The 20,119-nt window shown below is 40.6% G+C and overlaps 4 protein-coding genes across 4 annotated transcripts; 2 read left to right on the top strand and 2 right to left on the bottom strand.

Annotated features, from left to right (window-relative positions):
- Nucleotides 1-2,134: 2,134 nt before the first annotated feature.
- Nucleotides 2,135-2,669, top strand: CBG22282 (the record flags this gene model as incomplete). Its single annotated transcript, XM_002638987.2, has 3 exons — nucleotides 2,135-2,254; nucleotides 2,307-2,487; nucleotides 2,542-2,669. 3 exons carry the CDS (start codon nucleotides 2,135-2,137, stop codon nucleotides 2,667-2,669), a joined length of 429 nt encoding a protein of 142 aa, XP_002639033.2.
- Nucleotides 2,670-8,113: 5,444 nt separating this feature from the next.
- On the bottom strand, nucleotides 8,114-12,704 carry CBG22281 (the record flags this gene model as incomplete). Its single annotated transcript, XM_045242395.1, is given in 8 exon segments — nucleotides 8,114-8,485; nucleotides 8,502-8,805; nucleotides 8,851-8,963; nucleotides 9,014-9,511; nucleotides 9,546-10,448; nucleotides 10,505-11,814; nucleotides 11,863-12,440; nucleotides 12,499-12,704. The coding sequence occupies 8 exon segments, from the start codon at nucleotides 12,702-12,704 to the stop codon at nucleotides 8,114-8,116; spliced, it is 4,284 nt and encodes a 1,427-aa protein (XP_045097535.1).
- A 376-nt stretch (nucleotides 12,705-13,080) lies between these two features.
- On the top strand, nucleotides 13,081-17,412 carry CBG22280 (the record flags this gene model as incomplete). Its single annotated transcript, XM_045242391.1, has 11 exons — nucleotides 13,081-13,218; nucleotides 13,270-13,377; nucleotides 13,428-13,503; nucleotides 13,549-13,712; nucleotides 13,814-14,401; nucleotides 14,709-15,437; nucleotides 15,828-16,727; nucleotides 16,784-16,968; nucleotides 17,011-17,124; nucleotides 17,228-17,294; nucleotides 17,341-17,412. The coding sequence occupies 11 exons, from the start codon at nucleotides 13,081-13,083 to the stop codon at nucleotides 17,410-17,412; spliced, it is 3,141 nt and encodes a 1,046-aa protein (XP_045097534.1).
- A 533-nt stretch (nucleotides 17,413-17,945) lies between these two features.
- On the bottom strand, nucleotides 17,946-19,937 carry Cbr-ceh-17 (the record flags this gene model as incomplete). The annotated part of the gene is made up of 3 exons (XM_002638984.1): nucleotides 17,946-18,262; nucleotides 19,008-19,231; nucleotides 19,774-19,937. The coding sequence occupies 3 exons, from the start codon at nucleotides 19,935-19,937 to the stop codon at nucleotides 17,946-17,948; spliced, it is 705 nt and encodes a 234-aa protein (XP_002639030.1).
- Nucleotides 19,938-20,119: the final 182 nt, after the last annotated feature.

Below are 20,119 nucleotides of genomic sequence, written 5' to 3'. Positions count from 1 at the left end.
GACGAGCTGGAAAGTGGGCGGAGCCTAAGATACGTAGAATTTGAGAGCCGACGGGTTCACGTGAAAAATTGAATGGAAATTAGGTGTCGAAATTACGAATGCATTCGTTTTTTGGAGAGAAAGATTCGAAAGTACGCTCTATTGCTAAATGTATGAGAGCAATATAAAAGCTAGTTATTAGAGCGTACTTACATAAAAGACTCAAAAGGTTACAAAATATCAAGTTTCTGGCCAAATATATGTACTGAATAATAAAGGGCATAAAATATTCAACCAGCATCATTACTACAAACAATTGTGAGCAAACAGACTTGTACACAAAACGGGCGGTTCTCTTGAAAAACCCCAAAAATATAAAAGTATCATATATAATACTTTTGAGATCCCATATGACAAAATAAATACTAGAAAACGGAAAGAGGAACATTCGGGAAGGAAAGAATACGATGGGAGGGAAAAACGAAATCGTGGAATCGAGGTCAACTATGAAAGAATAAAAGTGAGATTTTATGATGTGTCAATTTGTATAGAGAATTGTTGCATTAAACTTTTCCCTCAAAAGTCAAGATACCGTAAACACCTGCCTTTAACTTTGAGCCCATATAGCTCATTTTTTGTAAAAGATATCAAAAAGTGGTCAACTGACAAAATGTTTGTTATAATATCAAAAACATTTTGCTAGTTAATTACTTTTTGATATCTTTTGCGGCAACCGAGATAAATTTGCTCAAAGTTAGGAGTGTCATTTTATTAGTGTGTTTACGGAACTTCCATTATTAAGGCCCTTGAAAACTAGCTTAAAACATTCAGAATGATCTGAAACTTTGTCAGAATTTAGAACAAAAACAGAGATTCATTTTTGCAGTTGACAACTTTTTTGTATAATTTGATCCTGAGAAGATATGCCATGTGGAAGTGTCGGTACCTCGATGCGCCGCCGCCACTAGTGCAGTTGGTGCTCTTTTCCACGTGGCATATCTTTCTCTTCAAGGAGAAAAGCTACAAAAAGTTGTCGACTGAAAAAATGAAGCTCTACTTATGATTTGTACACTCTGAAACTTTCAGGCAAATTGGACCATTATCAATTGCGTTTTCAAACATTTGAAGTTTACTGATTCGTTATCAGTTTTTTTTTTCATAATTTGAACGGGATTTGCAATTTATTGACTGAAATTGTGTAAAAATTGGAATTTTTCAAAGCATTTGTATTTTTAATTCCAGTAGGCATTTTGATTTGAACAAGTTATCAATAGAGCGCAACACCAAGAGAATAAAGTTCAAATTTCAAAAATTGTAGAAGCCTCTGAAGTATACTCTACATGTCAAATGAACAGCAAAAAGTGCAATATTTAGAGGAATGACAATAAAAGGGAACGAAAAAAAGGGAAAAATTGGAAATCGAGCACTGCAATATCCGGTTCTATTCCCTCTAAAACGTCGTCAACAATTTCTTTCTTTCTCTCTCTCTTTTCCTCGTTTTTTTGTGCTTTTTCCCGAGACCCCGTATGGAGGAAATGAGCCTGTGTGTCGGAGGAAAGAAAGGAGCAAAAAGTATTCAGAAGAAAAAAAGAAGCTTCTGTGTTTATGGTGTCCCTTCTCCCTCACTCTATCTCCTCACCATTTTCTTTCTTTTTTTCGCCAAACTCATTTGTGAAGATTTCGCAATTTTCCCCTCTATTTTTTCCCTTTTTTTTCCTCGTCTAATTCTCTTTTTATGGCTTTCAAGCTCCAAGTTTCCGACCCCGTTCGGTTTCCAATAAATAGAAACAATACTAAATATGTGCGGCGCGATTGCGAAATGGCGTGCGGCGGGATGCAAATGGGTGGAGTCGGTGATCTGGAACTATTTTTTCGATGGTTTCAATGCTTTTTCAGCGTATTTTCATAGAAAAAAGATAATTTTCTTCATATTTTTAAAAGAAACAGTCGATTAGTATATTTTTGTTCTATAAAATTATAAAAAATCAATTTTCATCGACGAAAACAAGGAAAGATTAATTTTTCCCAATATGCTTCTTTTTTTCGCTTCTCATACCGTTTTTTTTTCGCTTATAAATAGCTCAATTTTTTTTAATTTGCATTTCATTTTTTCTATCTTTGTTATATTCCTTCTCATTAATTTTACTAATTTCAGATGGCCAGTGGTGTCGCCTCCGAAGCACTCTCCAACCCAAAGCGATGGGTCGTCATCTATCCAGCCTACATCGATAAGAAGAAGACGTCGAAGCAGGGACGCAAGATTTCGAAGCTTTTGGTGAGTTTTTCCTTTATTCGAAATGTTTTTCCTTCCTAAAACCCATTTTCAGGCCGTCGAAAACCCAACGTCCGTAGAGATTCACGACGTGCTCGCCGCCGTTGGTTTCAATCCGCTACTGGAGAGAACGAAGTGCTATCCACGAGACGGAGAGCGCGACTTCGAAGTGCAAGGCCGCGTGCGGGTGCAGTTGAAGAACGATGATGGAACGCCGAAGCATACACAGAAGACGAGTGAGTTTTGAATTTTTCTATAAAATTGCATTACTGGTTTTCCAATTCTTCCAGGAGACGAAGTATTCAAAATGGTTGCCGAGATGATTCCAAAGCTGAAGACACGCCAACCCGGATACACACCACAAGCAGCTCCGACGAGTTCGGCAGCCGGAGGGAAGAAGAACAAGAAGAAGAAGTAGATATATGTATAGACTTTTATTGTTTTCTTTTCTTTTCTTACAACTCGTGATATTCCCTATCTATATGTAAAATTCAATTCTAAAGTTAATTTATATATGAAAAATGTGTTTTCTAAACACGGGAGGTGTCCCGGCGGTGAAACGTCGCAATCGATTGCATGGGTCTCGATACGATTCACAGGCAAAGGGACCATTCAAATCCTCATTCCATCCATTCATCAAAAAAAAACACTATAATCTTCTTTTAAAAAATCAAACTTTTAACATATCCCTCTGTAGTGCAGGATATGATATTCAATATTCTAAACTATTCTTCCTGAGTTTTGCATCGGGAAAACGGAAAATCTAATTAAAAAATTTGATCATGGTGTTAAAAACATTATCTTTCGCTATGACACACATTGGAATTGTGATTTTGTCTGAAAATGGACTAGAAATCGTTAGTGATATGGTCAATCCAACAGGTTTAGATAAGAACCAATTCAGGTTAGTTCTGGAAGAGAAAACTCCCGGTGTTTTTGCTTATAATTCGTTTTTGCTATTTATTCAATTTTGCTTATAATTCGCTTGAAAGGCTTAAAAAGCGCTCAGAAAGCTGGATAAGTCTTTTTTTAGATTTTTCAAATTTTTTCGGGAAAAATAACAGAAAAACCTGCAAAAATCAGTAAGAAATGAGAAAATAAAAATATTTTGAGATTACTGTAGTTTTCGTTGTGGGACTTTCCGATTTTTCATCGAATAACAAAACAAGAAAAACATTAGAACGTGAAATATTGTACAAAACTAAAATAAAAGTATATTTTCGTAGAGAGATTCATTTAGTGTGCGTGGGCGGGGCGAAGTAGGAGAAGTAACAGTAAATAGATCGTTAGAAAAAAGGAGCACAGATGTTGGGACAAAGAAATCTCTGGTTGACTAATCCATCAATTTCAAAAACTCTTCCTCTGTTTTGTCCCAAACTCCAAAACTGAATTTCGATCCTCGAATCAGAATAGATGCCACACGATTATTGTCGGATTAAAAAAAGTGACACCTGAAAATCTCGGAGACGGCGCTCGTGTCGATTTACGAGGGGGCGGAGCGAAAACGGATACTGTAGATAACAAATTTATTCATGTGAATTTAGTGGGGTTTTCTGAACAAAATTTTGATTTCTTGATATAAAAGTGATCGCTAGCATCTCTAGAAACTATTTTTAAGCAAAAAACTAAAATTAAACACGAAAGTAGCTCGCACAAGGCGAAAGTCTGAAATATTACGTTTTTGCCGCACTTTTTCGTAGATCAAAAAAAGCAAAAGGTTTCAAATTCTCAGGTGTCACTCTTTTTAATTGGACAATATCCGATTTTCTAACGACGTATGTGTGGCTAGTGATTGGTTCCGTATTTGGGTCTCCGTCATAACATATGTGTCTTAAAAAACAAATATGTTCTTCAAATTATTATTAAAGGTGGGGGGACAGGAAATTTTTCGGAGGATTTTTGGAGCCAGAGTATGCATTCTACCGTAACGGCGTACAACGCTTCCCGTCACTCGGCGTACAGCGGTTGTCCTCACCCTTATGTTCACCAGCTGGGGGCTATTTCGAGGGTGGTACCAAAGATGAGAACTCGACAAATGAGAACTGCTACATATAAGACCTAGAAAATAGGAACTCAGTTAACCGGCTCTAATTTCCGGCTCAGGATCCAACTTTTTTTGAAAAATATTTTCATGTGGTCTCGTTCTTCACAATACTTCAAGATTTTCCAAAAAAGTCCCTGTTTTGTCACGCACAAGTTCTTATTTGTATCAGTTCTCAGTTGTCATCCCTGCTACCACCATTTCGAGAACATTATTTTTTTTCGTGCCCCCTTTAAAGTAACTTACACATTGGGCAAAGTGTGCGCTGGTGGTTGTTTTGTTTCATCAATATATGTTGCCCCAATTGCATTCAGAATTTGGTTTTGGCGAAATTCGCCATTCAACCACTTGAGCTTCAAATATTCCAGTTTTTGAAATGCATCTCCTGATTTCCATCTATGCACAAATTCTACAACATCTGAAGTTTCGTGTCTCGTGCTTTCTATATAAGCCTGTCTTCCATTAAAATGGCGCAAAACTGCAGGAAAATCGTGATGAGGTTGGTAGAGTTAGTTCCATTGATTCTGCCTGATAGAACTTTGATTCCGGACTGAATGGGTGTAATGCCAACGCAGAGTTCACTCGAATTCATTTAAAAACAGGTGATGAGAAGAAAAAGGTTTCAAGTTTTTCCATTCCCGACAAATGCCGAGAGCGGTGAAGAACAATACAGTAGGCAGGGCCTCGCGGAAGGGAACCTAGATTTAAAAATTGGAAAGCGCGCCAAGTTTGAACGCGTAGCGCGGTCGCGTCGCGGCTTTTCGGTGAGTAGCGACTCAACAACGTTCAACTTTACGTTTTTTCAAAACACGTTTCAAAATTTTCGAAATTTGCGTTTTTCAGGTTCCCAACCGCGATGGCGTGAGTATGATACGTTTTGGAGTTTAGAGAATAATACTGCATTGAATTTCCGAAGAAATCGAGAAAATAATTATGGATCGATTTCATTATAGACTGTTTGTCACAATCGTGAAAACATAGTATGGATGACCGTTGCTATAACACATTCTGAAATAATGATATTTTAATGACTCTTTCCTCATCGTGACTCACTAAAAACGGAGAATCTTTCCAGACACATTCAACTGGAAATTATGATATCCACCATTCGCTTCTTCGATCTCTTTCATTAATTTGTTCCAGTTCTTGCAATTTACCATTTCCAATATAATGTCCCAATTGATGGGAATATAAACCAACGATGAACCTAATTTTTCACGGTCATACCTGATAGAACTGATACTTTTGAATCTCTTCTCTTGGGTCAATTTGATGAATTTTTTCATATTTTTTGAAACAAAAGAAAGCATGAATAGTTCGGAATATTCCATGTCGTGAAGTATCTCATTTTGGACCAAATACGGATACTTTGATAGAATCATTTGTTCTGAAAATATTGAAAAAAAATGCGGAGTAATAAGAAGGGTGGTCAGAGAAAGGGATTGAGATAGATGATGAATAATTACAGAAGGAACCTTTTACGATGACGTGGTAGATGGTCTAAAAGAGACACAAGACATTGGGTGTCCAATGATGTGTGTAAAGGAATGCCCTTGACTGGTGAGCATCCTCTCTCCTTTGTCCCAAAAGGGGGATTAGTACAGTGCATTGGAGGTTCATAAGTACACCTAGTTGTTCGGTATTACCTTGAGAATCAAAAAAGATATAAATCTAATTTTTTTGAAAGCACCAAAATGACAAGAGACTTTTAACTTTGGAAATTTGATAAGCTTTGGTGTTGTACCCTTCCATTTTAATTCTATCAGAACATGGATATTCTCAAATTTATTCAGATATGGGTTTGGTAACAAAGAAAAAGGTATGAATTAGAAAAGAGCATAAAGAAGAGTTAGGCACGGCTACTCGTCCTGGCGGCTGATTCCCGTCTACTCTATGACAGAACAAAAAAAAAAGACAAGACCATCTTCAACCCTGAAGTCAAAAACCATTATGTTTGAAGTCGTGTGAGATGAATCTTGGAGTCAGTGTACAGTTTAAAGAGCTATGGTAAATAATGTGTAAGTGAACTTTCATTTGATAAAACTCTCTAGCCTTTTTGTAGAGAATTTTTGTAAAGAAGGGGAGGGACAAAGTAAAAGAGATAACAATGAATTTACTGATGCTTTGAAAACTCTGATTCTCTGGTTCAAAAAATTCTAATTTCTAATAACGATCGGGAGATCTCAATTAACTGTGCTTGCCGTAACACTCTATAATGGCCCTTAACATTTAAGACACAATCTCTGAGAAACTCGAAAACACCATGGCAATGGAAAAAATGAAAATGGTCCTAGGAGTCTGATATTGTATGTGGTGGGTATAGGGGCTACTCTAAGCTTTTTGCCCATGGTACTCATAGACCACGCCCCCTCCTGGCCGCGATATAATAACGTAACCCCGAAAAATTAATTTCGTTCAAAATAATGATATCAACTCAAATGTTTCAGATTTTTGTTCCTGGTACATTTTTGATCATTTTTTGTGTTGGGACCAATTTTCTACAGTAACCCGGAAGTAAAGAAAATTTTACTTTTTTGAATTTTCTTTCACTTTCATTTCGCGCCCAGAATGGGGCGTGGCTTATGGGTACTATGGTCAAAAGTCTTAGAGTAGCACCTATACCCACCACATACAATATCAGACTCCTAGGACCATTTTGGTATTTTTCCATTGCCATCGCCTGTTGACCCGATCTCAATTCTCTCAGAGAATGTGTCTTAACTTTGAGCCCATATATTTCACTTTCTGTAGAAGACATAAAAAAATGGTCAACTGATAAAATGTTCATCATATAATCAAATATATTTTGTCAGTTGAAAACTTTTTGATACCTGCCACAGGAACCGAGATATACGAGCTCAAAGTGCAGTTCCATTAGAGCATTTACAATTACTTTGAGCCAAGTTATCTCGGTTCCTGTAAGAGATATCAAATTTTTGTCAACTGATAAAATGTTTATCACAATGTCAATAACATTTTATCAGTTAGCGACTTTTTGATATCTTTCATAGGAAATGAGATAAATCGGCTCAAACTTGCAGTTAAGGGGGAGGATCATTCTAGAGTTTACGGTCATTTGAATTTCAAGATGTTTACAGGAAAACCAATTGCTCTGTTCAGCGTTTTACACGAAGGATAACGAAGAAATTGATTTGGGAACTGTGTGAGAAGTTATCACTGATAACGGCAAATGATTGAAGTAGAAGATAGAAAAGGAAGGACATCTGATGACGTGGCAGATGATCAATGAGTTTACTCCTTGACTGTTAAATTGATTTGATGAAGGCGTCTTGTCAGTTGAAATCGGAAGATCCTGAATCTTTGAAAAAAATCACAATAAACCCCTAATTATAGACTTGTTGTTTTCAGCCCAATTTTCGTCAAGGCAAAAACAATTTATGTATAAAATCCAAAAATATGAAATGTACTTTTTAGAAAAATCGAGGAGTAGTTTTTAGAATGTTATGGCATTTTAAAAGAGAGAGAGAGACAAAATAATAATAGAACTAAAACTGGATGGAAGAGAAGGGGGAACCGAGGCGCATTCCTGCTCTTTTGTGAGAGGGAGAGAGATTTTCTTAGATTTGGAATATTCAAAAAAACAAAAAAGTGGGTATCGTATTGCATTAAGATAACAGGATTTGAACGAACAGCTAACCGATTTGGAGAAGGAAAGGGAATCTATGGATGGGATGGGATCAAATGAGAATCGATTCAAATTTCACGATATTTTGGAATAAAAAGAAATAAAAAAGATTAAATAGTGTGTAAGAGAAATAGCTATCACAATAAAAAAACATGGCTAGGCGATTGGCTAAAAATCAGTATTCGATATCGTACATCTCCTGGTTGTATCCACTGAATCCGAGGCTCGTTTCGTAGAGTTGGATGTCGCCGAACAGCTGAGACTCCTCGTACTGGTTGACGGCGCACGCGTCGAACAAATCGTCACGCTGGAAAAAATGGGAATTCAGATGAATTGGAAAGACTACGGTATTCTGAACCTCTTCCATAGTCTTGTGCCTGTTCTCCGGGATCGAGAATCGCTCCAATTTCTCGTTTCCATCGTTAAGACAGTATTTGGTGACCAACACACGACAGATCTCCGGGTTCAGTGCACGGTAGCCAGTGTCATGAATCAAATGACCCAAATGGTAGGCGGTCTGGAAGAACTTTCTGTTTGAGGGGTTTTCCTAGGCCATCACTCACTCTTTGGCGCATAAAGTCCGACTCGTCCTGAAGATATAGCATGACGGCTGAGATGATCTCTTTGTCAGATTCCGTGTAGGAGAGTTTCGATGGGATGCGACTGACGAACATGCCACCGAGATCCAGAGCAATCTGGAATACAAGATTCAGTCTACAGGTGGGATCCAGTCCGCGGCCAAAACCAACCTGTTTAGTTTCCGGATCATCCAGTTCGTAGCTCTCACGGATCCACGAGATGAGCTCGTTGTCCGGATACAAGCAGCCTCCGTATCTGATCTTTGTCGCGTACGCCATAGTAGATGGGCTGTAAAAGGGGCATGACTTAGAGATCACAGAAAAAAGACCTTACAGCGTCCACGAATGGTCTGGAGTGTCGAGATGCTTCTCAATGGTTTCCACGGCTTTCTGCATATTCTGCTGACTCATGAACTCGTCGGTGGTGCATGTGAGGATCTTCATGATCTGTAGGAATCGGAATTCTTAGTATTTATTGAAAATAGAATATCTCTTACTCGTTTCGCATCGCACTGAACGGTCTGCAGTGACGCCAAATCCATGATGGCAATGTTGATGACGTGAGCACGGAATAGCTGGAAAAAGTTGATTAACGAGCTGAAAATTGAATGGAACCTGCTCACCATAATGCACGCATCCCATCCCTGCTTGTAAATCGTTCTGTACAACTCGCGTCGAGTATCATAGGAGCGCAAATGATGGCACATCTCCGACTTGAAGGCGTCACGATCTCGCAAAAGTCGCACAGCAATCGGGCGTTTCGACAGAACCGCCTTCGTCAAATCCACGTCATCTACATCGAAGTTGAGCCCGAACGAATTGGCAATGGTGAGCAGTTGGTTGATGGTGAAATCGCACCAGCCGCGGAAGACGAGACTTTCCAGAACGTGCTTCACCACTTGTAACATCCGATTGAAGTATTCCCCGTAGTTTCCGAGGCCTTCAACGATTAGAAGGAAACTGTGTAGCTGGTTTTGGCTTGCGTTCTGAAACTTCTTTATGAAATTAAGCAAACAGCGAGCTTCTCACATCAAACTTAAACTCCTGTACCCATTGAGACAAATCAGCTTTCGCGTAAACATCGGAAATCGCTAGAATCGCTGCAACGGCGTGAGCTCTAAGACTTTCATGTTTCTCACGAAGAGCGATTCGAAGAAGTGGTGGAATGAATGGTCCCAACGGGTAGAGATCAGTAGACGAAGGAGGTGTATACAGATGGGTCAAAACCACTAGTGGTGGAAGAAGTGAGAATTCCGAATGATTCTCGTGGTTCTCAATTTGTTCGTAGAGGAATCTATAGAGTGTTGGGAATTTCGAGAAGAACTCGTAGTTCGATTTTCGATTCTTTCCATCAACTTGCAACGATCGTTGAGCGGATCTCATCACACCGAAAATCTTGGTTCGAAGAGCGGCAAACAGCTGAGAAGCCGCGTTTCGCTCACTCCAATCCGCTCGACATGCATCAATTGCCACTTTCAGACATTGCTCGTAGCAGTAAACGATTCTCTCGTGGAGTTGTGAACTTTGAATGAGCACTTTCATCACATTCATCGAGTGGACACGATACATCACTGTCTTTCCATCCATACTCAACAACGAGCTCGTTGCTTTGAAAAGAGCAGCATTTTCATTGCTTCTAGGCTCAGTGGAAACAATTGAGTGAACCAGATGCGGGAGTCCAGCACTTCGTCTCGTCGAGCACAAATTCGTGAGATCTTGTTCGCCACGTGTCGCTGCGAGAATCTCATCCAACCAGGTTTCTGGCTTCGGAAGGTCTTCGATATCGGTGGTCCACAGGAATTGACAGAGTTGGGTGAATCCTTCGGTGGCCGATTCGAATGCTCCACGATGTTTGCACTCGGTCAGCTGTGTCCAGTAGAATGTACCAATCGCTTCGATTTCTTCCTTTGAGACTATTTTCTTCGGGGCGAGCTGGAAAAAAGGATAGTTTTCAGGAAAAATGATACGTTGTTTGTAGTAAAATTTACCACTTCAATAATCCACGAGAAGATTCCGGAGACGTGCTTATGTGCTCTCCAACAGCACACAAGAAGGTGCTGAGAGAGCTCGGCGAGTCGATCAGTCGTCGTTCCATACATCTCATTGAGCATCTCGTCCGGAATGTATCCTTCTGGTGACATGTTATGAACGACAGGACTCACAATTGCAACGATTCGATTGCAAATGGGAAGCAACTCTTTTAGAATATCCTCTTTGTAGAATGCCAGCTTAGCCTCTTCTGAATTTTGCCACGTGGCGTTTTTGAGAAGAAGCTCGATCATATTGAGAATGGGATGCACTGGAAGGGAGGTGATGAGCATAAGTTCTTTTTCAGCTCCGTTGGCTCTCTCGTTCAAGTCCTGTAGGAATCTTCGCAAGCATGCTGTGTATCTCTCCGGCTGTCTGGCAAGATAGTACTGCATTCTGAAGACAGCTGATGTGGAATTTCGAGATCTAGTTGACGTCATCAGCTCCAACGCGTCGTTCAGATAATTCTCCTCGTTCATCTTGATATTTCCAAAGTCTAGCTTTTTGAGAAGACCCAATGCGGTATTCTGAACAAGATCGTACGAGTCATCAAGGCAATCCATCACGAGTTTATGACGATCTGATCCCAACGTGCTGTCCAAATTCAGTCGATCCGCGAATAGCTGTTTTCCATCGGTGATAAAGTTCTCACGATTGAATAGCACATCGATCTGTCCTAAACCCATAATTCGTCTGTAGTAATTGGCTTTCGATGAGATCGATTCAAATGCCAACTTGGCCATCCATTTCGCCAGTTGGATGTAAGATTCGGGAATCGGATGAATCCACAGATCCTTGCCCAGTTTGTACTTCAGCGTGTTGGAATTCTCAAGACTCGACGAGTCAGGGCTGAACGAATCCGAGTCTCTATCCTGTGGTTGTGGCATTTTGAGATACGACTCAGCCGATGCTCCGAGCCTTTGACACATGAATTTGTAGGCCGCCAGGAGTTGCTGACGGTTGCTGGGGCTTTGAATGGGCATGTTGGAAGCGAGGAACGTCTTGATGTACTCGATATCCTGCTCATTGAACGCGATCGTCTTTCTCGGATTCTCCACGACAAGTCTGAATGCTGCCAGCCGGACGTCGGTTTCCACGTGGACGATCGCTGCGGACATGGTTCTGTCTGTGATGCATTGACTCCAGTTGGAGAAATCGACGAGGTTGGCTGGCTGATCATTGTCCTTTCCTTGCTTTCGTGGCCACGTGGTACAGACAAGAGCATGGACGATTTCCAGCTGGGATTGCAGATCACTGGGTGGGTTGTTTGCTAGAAAATGGTTTTTTTAGAATTGTGCTTCTGGAAAAGAAACTTTACAATTCAATTGAATCAGCAAATGATTTAAGAACTTGACAGCTGTATCCGATTCCAACGGCTTCTGATCTTTCTTGTTCCCACTATGGTACTTCTGGAGCAGTGGGATCAATCTAGACTTGATCAATTTCGCATCAGTAGTACTCAATAGCTCCTGACAGTGCATCTCCCAAAGTTCATCCCTATCAAAAATATTATCAACGATGAGTTGGAAAATAACCGATGAGAACGATGGATTCGAGATGAGCGGGTAGGTTCGAGCGAAGAAGTCTCTGCCAAGGTTGAGACGAAGTGTGGGACACTGGCCGACAAGATGCGAGATGCATCTGAAGCGAGAACGGCACAGCGACGTGGGTTCTAGAAGCCATTGAGTGATCTCGTTGATCCAATCGCAGTTGGCATGACTGTCGCCTGCAGGACGGTCTAGACACTCTTCGCATTGGCGGAGATGGATTTCGAGGAGTGTGGAGAAGGTGTCAACTGCATCGTGGCACACACGATCCGCCGAGTAGTCCCAAATGCGACGAATGTGGAGAATGATCGGGTTCCAGTACTGTTTTGGAAGCTCTGCGGTGGAGTTTCTGGAAAAAAGGGTTTTGAAAGATGCCTCTTTTCTGACTATACTAGGTTTCTACTCACTGATAAATAATGAGAATACGCTTCATGGTGGCAGAAGCGAACATGACGGTGTCGTTGTCACTCAGAAACGTTTCCGATGCCTCCAGCGTCCGCTCGATGTGACTGTGCATGGCGGGCGGTTCGCCATCGAAAAGTTCCGATAGATTTACCTTCGAATGAAGATACTCCAGGTCGCGAATGGCTTTTCCAGCCACTCGGACAGGCATCTCTGCAAAAAGTTGGTTAATTTTCTTTGGTGATTTTCAGTGGTTTTCAGCTGTTTTCCGCTATCAAAACCAAGAAAAAATCGTTGAAATCAGTCTAATGTGACGAAAAGCATGGGATAGGGAGAGAAAAATTAGAGGAATCGATGGGGGGAATCAAGCGAAAACAACATTTTTGGGACGCAACATTTGAAGCTGTGATGCAAGCGCGCGCCGCTGGACTCAAAAATTTTCGCGGAAAAAAATTGGCTTTTTTGATGCGGATAAAGGTTTAGTGGCACGTTTTCGGTCGAGATTCTGACAGATTTTCTTCGAAATTTCTGCAGAGAATTTCGAGAAAAAGTGTCTAGGCAACATCACACACACACACACACACAAAATGAACGAACAATTCGCGAGGCGCGTGCAAAAGTTGATGAAAATCAACATGAAATGCGAGGTGCCTCCTGAAATCATATCTCGACTCGTCAATGACTCGATTGGTCTTGATAATCGTATCACTGGGAAATCGGACAAGGTAAAAAAAACATGGATTGTCGGCAGTTTTATGGAAGAGATTCGTTTTCAGGAGGTCATCGACATCCTAATTCTCAAAGACGACCAACATGACTCCAAATCCATAGGCTTAATGTATCATATTCTTACGAGTGCTGATAATTTAGAGCTTTATCAGAGGGTGGGTTTTGGTCTTTTTTTCGAAAATCAAAAAAAAATTAAATTTTCCAGATTATCCGATTCATCAACGGCGGTGGCGTGGAGTATTGGCACAATGTGCTCTGCAATATGAATATGATTCTTTTCGGTTTGAACAAATTTTTCACATTTTTTCAAAACTTCTAATTTCCAGAATGCTGGCCACACATACATCTGGCGTGTCGAGAGCAGCTGGTTCGTCTGATTCGAGAGGCGATTCGACAAAATGTGAAACAGATTGAGAATGTGCTCATGAACGCGTATAGAGTGGCGAATGGCTGTTTTGATAATGTATCGAAGCAGAGGATTTTTGCGAAGGTTTTTATGACGCTCCCAATCGGAAATTTATTATTTAGTTTATAGTTTCCTGCCTCAAAAGCAAACAGATAAATCAAAAATCTATAATAAATTTTTTACAGCTCGCCGCCATAATTCGTGAGAACGACGCCTGGTTCAAATCTCAAAAAGCAGCCGCTGCACTCGTTGGAAACATTATCACATGCACTACATCCGTTATCTCCTATACGCCAGCCCCAATTACCGCTTCAGACACATTCCGAGAATCTATGACGGATTTCGTCTGCTGGGTGATAAGGAATCGGAAAATGGATTGTTTAACACTAGGAAGAGATTTTATGTTGGTCCTTATTCGTCTTGGACGGCTACCACAAGTCGAGGAGATCTGGAAGGATATTCTAATGAATCCCTCTAGTTATGGAGTGGCTTCAACGGAAGACTATTGGGGAAAGAATCACTATCTACAACATGTTCGAATTAGTATCGAGTTGGAGAGGAAAATCATGTTTATGGTGCATAATGGAGGAAAGAACTTGTTGATTTATTTCTCTTGGTTCTCGAATAAATACTTCCGAGGGAATGATGGACCGGCGTTGAGGGCAGAGTGTGTTCGACACCTTCTGTATATGACGATGGATCCAGCGAAAGTGCCGCCAGCTGCGTTTGAAAATCGGATTCAGTTGCTGCATTTGATCGTTTCCACGGCGCCGGTGAGAATTGAAAAACAACATTTTTGCCTAAAAATGACAATTTTCCCTAATTTTGAAGAGTCTTGAGACATTTCTAATGCCGCTTCCTGGGATTTCTGGGTCTAGAAAGCGCCAAGCTTCCCAAGGTTTGCAATTCGCACAATCGAAACCAGTGCGACAGTACACCCCTATCGTTTGGAGACCCGCGCTGGTTTCAGCTGTGCGAATCGGAATTTTGGGAAACTGGGCGTCACTTTGGACTGATTTCTGAGCCCAGAAACCTCAGGCATAATGATGACATTATCCTAAAATAAGCTCATTTTTCCAGCCCGGCCCAGAACAACAATGGCTGAAACTCTGTCTATTTGCCGATTGGTTCGGTTGTGACGATAGGAATCCGACGAACTTCAACTACGTGGAACTACCCCTGAACGTTGTCAGATACGCCCTCTTCCTGTCTCCATCTACACCCCATCCCAACTCCATCGTTCAAGGCTCTCATTGCTCGCAATTTGCCAATTCTCTTCTGGAATATGTATGTAAATCGGTAGACGTTCTTCAACCATCCAGTGCCGAGTACATCCGTCGCAACGTCAACAATGCCATGAGATATTGTAGAGATAGGCTTCAACACAATCTTGCGCAGATTTTGGAGAACTCGAAAATCGACAGAAAAGTGTCCGAATTGCTGCGCGTCGTTTTCCCGGATTTTGTGAGGAATCCCAATGGAAGTTCATTGATAAGACCAGCTAAGAAGAAGGAAGATCAACCACCAGCTCCAATCACAAAGCCAAGAGCATCATCGTCAGATGAGAAGTCGTCGACCTCTTCTGCAACGCCTCCAGTGACTATTGACAAGCCTTCTTCATCAAATACCGATAGGTTACAAAAGGAGAAAGAGGACAAGGAAGATAAAGATTTGAAGTCGTTGGTAAAACTGTTGAGAGGGGAAATAGGTGTGAAAATGGAGGCGTTAAGAGCGCAATGGAAGGATTTGGATGATGATGCGGATAAGTGTGAGACGATTGAAGCCTTGTTACAGCACATGTTGAATACGGTAGGTGGCAAAAAGGTATCGCAACGAAAACTACCGTAACCTAATAATATATTTATTTTTCGAATTTATCAAATATCTCTTTTTTTTGGATGTTGTCTGTCAGGGAAAATAACAGAAAAATCGACGAAGAGCAGTGAAAATCAAATACCCTATTACCTGTATTAGAAGGACCGGTCCTTCTATTTTTCCAAGCCGCTCTCGGAGGGCCCTTCTATTAGAGGGGGCCCTTCCAGCTATTTTTCTCGAAATTATTCAAAAAATGAATATTTTTCACCGAAAAATGACATATTTTGAAGGGGCCCTTCTAATACAGGTTTTACGGTATATTCATTTTTAGGTTACGGTAGTTGTGGGACCTTCCACAGCTCCTTACCAAAAAATTCATTTTAGGAAGAAAACTTTGACGAAGCGCAACAAGATCTGGCTGCACAATGCCTTCAGGCTATTATGGGTTCTGTAGTGACCCCCGAACAATCATTGCTACCTGAAAAGGAGAAGGATCTATCAGAAGCGTTCACACATCCTGTCTACTCGTTTATGAAGATTCTCTGCTCCCCGCCGGATAACGATGACAACTCTCGAGAAATGCTAACGACAATGATGGCTGCAATGCGGGAGAAGGATTCATCGCTGACATATGTGCTCCTCTATTTCATCAAAGGAACCTATGGAACATCAGCGAATAAAGTGATATCTTGCTATCGAGATATTGCAAAAATAAGTGGTCGAGGTGTCGATGAGATGTTGGCCACGGATTTGCAATTGTGTGCTGTGAATGATAATCGATTGTTCGGTTATCTCTTCATCTTCTCATTTGTTCAATTCGAAAAGGAGGTCATGGAGAGTCCGATGCTAATGGCTACACTCTGTGCGAATCTAGACGCCTCTCAGTTGAGAAAGTTCCTTAGTGAGATTATTAGAGAGGAAATCAAACTGTTTCGCAAGGACACATTCTCCAAAATGCTCATGGAATCGGTGGAATGGTCGACAGCGGCACAATGGATCTTCTGGCATCTAGTGCACGCTGATGGCGTTCCAGTAGAGTGGTTTTTGAGTTGTGTGCCACGAATGGATTCTAAGATTCATGACGAGGCGATTTCGAATATGCTTCTGATGCTGAAAAGGATGGATCGGGAACCATGGCCCGGTCTAATTCGATCGATATTCCAACGGCTGCCTCAGAAGGATGATAAGTTCCCAATCGATGCGCTGAAAGTGCTTATAGAAGATTCGGATCAGTGTGGCAAAATCGCTGAAATCGTCTCCTCCCTACTCAAAACTCTAATATCGGTCAGCTTGGGGGGGGGGGGGGGCTCCATTGACAATTTACATTTCCTAATTTTTAGCAAAACGACATTCTGGGCGTCGGAATAAAATCCACCAAGAAGGGTCAACAATACAAGTTGACTGTGCAACAAGTCCTCGAACACCTTCAACACTTTAGTGCCACGTGTGTCGAGAAGAAGAACAAGAATACAGAAGCCTTCCTTGGCAAACATGTTATGCAGGAAGCATTTGCCAGTATTAGAGCGTAGGTTACAAGATCCTGATCCTGATAAAATCTATTTTGTAGAAACGAAAAATCAAATTTGCTCGTCAAAAAGTACAGTAATCTGTTCGGCGCAATGGACATTATTGCTCAGGAGCACAAGGAGCAGTCATCGTCAAGAACATTGAGAGGCAATAGGTAAAATTAGAAATGTGTCGTGAAATAACATGCTTCGTACGCAAACACGCTGACGCGCAAATGCACAAATTCGGTTGGAAGCCAATTTACATTTCTTTTTCAGACAAGGATCCGCTGGAGACAAGCCTTCATCGTCACAGCAGTCGAAGCGGAAAGGAGGTGATATGGATGTAAGCAGCTGGCGTGCCTTTGACGCTTTCTAAAATAAAATTTCAGGACGATTCGAACAGCAAGAAGCGCAAGGTGCACAGTCCGATAATAGAGTTGAGCGATTCGGATTCCGACTAAGTTTCTTTTTCGCTTGGTTTCTTAAATGTTAATTTATTTCCCTTTTTTTCCTGACATGCCTTCCCGAAAAAATCTCCCTTTCTTTCCGTGTGTCTTTCAACTCAAAACCAGTGAGCAGCCACTTTTATCACTTTTATTTAATTATTCACTCTGTTAATTAGTCTGAATTTCACTGATTCGATCCCTCCCCCATTCCCACACACATCATCATCATTTTTTGTCTCTCTTTGTCTCAAATACATTGCTGGTAACAATTTGAAATTATCAATTTTTTGCAGATACTTTATTAGGGAATAATCAGGTAAACACGGCGGTAAAATCAGGCACATTTCTTTAGACGCGAGCGGTGCGTCGCGGTCGCAGTTAAAACTTCTTCAGATTTGTTTCAGAGTGAGATTTGAACTGCGACCGCGACGCAACCGCTCGCGTCTAAAGAAAACGTGAAATCTAAATTTAAATCCATTTGTCTGATTTTACCGCTGTGGGTAAGAGATCAAGAAGCAATCAGAATCGGAAAAAAGCGAAAAAACGAATCAAATCTGATCAATAATATCGTCGAGCCCAACGATATGATCCTTCTTCGACGGATCCTCATCATCCTTCCCCACTCTTCGCATCTTCTCCTGTTTCCGATATTTGGCTCTTCGATTCTGAAACCAAACCTGAACTCGAGCCTCGGTCAAATCGATTCTCATCGCGATTTCCTCGCGAGTATATATATCCGGATAATGAGTTTCGCAGAATGCTCGTTCCAGCTCTTTCAATTGTCCAGAAGTGAACGTTGTTCGAATTCGTCGTTGTTTGCGACGTTCGGCAGGATTCAATGGGGGTCCGGATGAGCAGAGCGCACCTGGAAGCAGTATTTAGCTGAAATATCTGTTCAATTTTGGACGCGTCGCGTGTCGGCGTAGCGGTCGCCAGCTTAGTAGCTTAGACCCCAATTATCTCGAGTCCTATAAGAGATATCGAAAAATTGTTAACTAATAAAATGTTTTTCATTTCATGCGGAGTATTGTCTATTCAATAAAATGTGGGCGCGCCGCAGGTTGCAAAGTGACACCTTTTTGGAACGCGTTCCCTTTTCCCTCTTCTCACGCGTTTCATAAAGGGGCGTGTCACTTTGCAACCTGCGGCGCGCCCACATTTTATTGAATAGACAATATTTTGTTAGTGAACAAGGTTTTTCTAGCTACAGTAGTTTTTGAGATATGCGCCTTTAAAGTAGCGCGCACTTTTAGCAGCCTCATGGTGTACTAACTTTCAAGGCGCATATCCCCCCAACTGTAACTAGAAACAATTGGCAAACTAATAAAATGTTTATGACATTATGACAAACATTCGAATAGTGAACAATTTTGTAATAACTTTCATAGGAACCAAGATAATTCGAGGCAAAAAAAATATTTTACAAAATGGCGGTAGTTTGGAGGTACGGTTTCTTTGGTCTCAATTATCTCGATTTCTGTAAGATATATCAAACAACTGTAAACTAATAAAATTTTAATCGTTTTATGCCAAATGTTTTATTAGTTGACACAATTTTCCTATCTCTTTCAGAAATCAAGATAATTGGGCTTTTAGACATCACTACTCACCAACCAACGAATTTCTCTGTATTCCATTTAATACATTACTACTCGTTCGTTGAATTGTCTCATTTCCAATCAGTTGTGACTTTTGATATAATTGATACTGTAGTCCGGTATTGAAGAAAGCTTGAAGTGAGTCGTGAGTTGGATTACGGTAGTTTGACGAATTCGAAGATGACGTTGCGTTTCCGGTGGAGGAGTTCGATGAGTTTTGACCAGTGGTTATGGTTCTCAAAAATTCTTATTTTTCAGAAAATGCAAAATTCGACAATTTTGAGTGACTACAAAAGCACTTTAAAATAAAACAATCTCTTTGAAAGTTTCCAGATATACACAATAAGTCAAGATCTTTGACTTTGTAGTTGACAACTTTTTTGTACAAATGCGCTCTAGCGAGATGTGCCAATTGAAAATTTCCTTGCGCGCCAGCGCCAATCTCCTGTGGCGCATGCGCGCTGAGAGTAGGGAAACTTCCACGTGGCATATCTCGCTAGAGCGCATTTGCATAAAAAAGTTGTCTACTACAAAGTTAAAGATCTTGACTTATTCTGTATATCTGAGAAATTTCAAAAAGATTGTTTTATTTTAAAGTGCTTTTGTAGTTGCTCGAAGTTAGAATTTGCTTACAATTAGTGAAGTCTGAAAATTTCAAAACGATCCGACTATTCCTTTATGTTTTTGTAGACCGTTCTTTTGCGAATTTGGAAAACCTAAATTCCAAAATTCAAAATTTTGAAAATTCGAAAGTTCTATAACATTACAGTACTATTACCTTCCACTCTGAAGATACGGCGTTGCATATTGATGATAAATATTATGAGACTGGGGTGTGTAGAAAAACGAATTGGCCACAGAGGACGGAGCAGAAGTTGGCACGTCTACGGCTTGTTGAGCTACAGTACTACTTGAAAAATAGCCACCGTATTCCATCATCATGCTGCAAATAATTATTTTCCAGTCCCTAGACTATTCAAAAATCTATTCCACACAAAAAAACCAATAGCAATAATAGAATTTTAAAATAATTCATTTTTTGAAATAAATAAATTTCAAATTAAAAATTTTCTGAAGAAAATCAAAAAGAAAATTCAAAAATTGGATAACGATTCGACGAAAAG

This window comes from Caenorhabditis briggsae, assembly GCF_000004555.2.
Source record: "Caenorhabditis briggsae complete genome, chrI, whole genome shotgun sequence".
Classification (NCBI taxonomy): domain Eukaryota; kingdom Metazoa; phylum Nematoda; class Chromadorea; order Rhabditida; family Rhabditidae; genus Caenorhabditis; species Caenorhabditis briggsae.
This window is presented reverse-complemented; position numbering and strand designations above follow the sequence as displayed.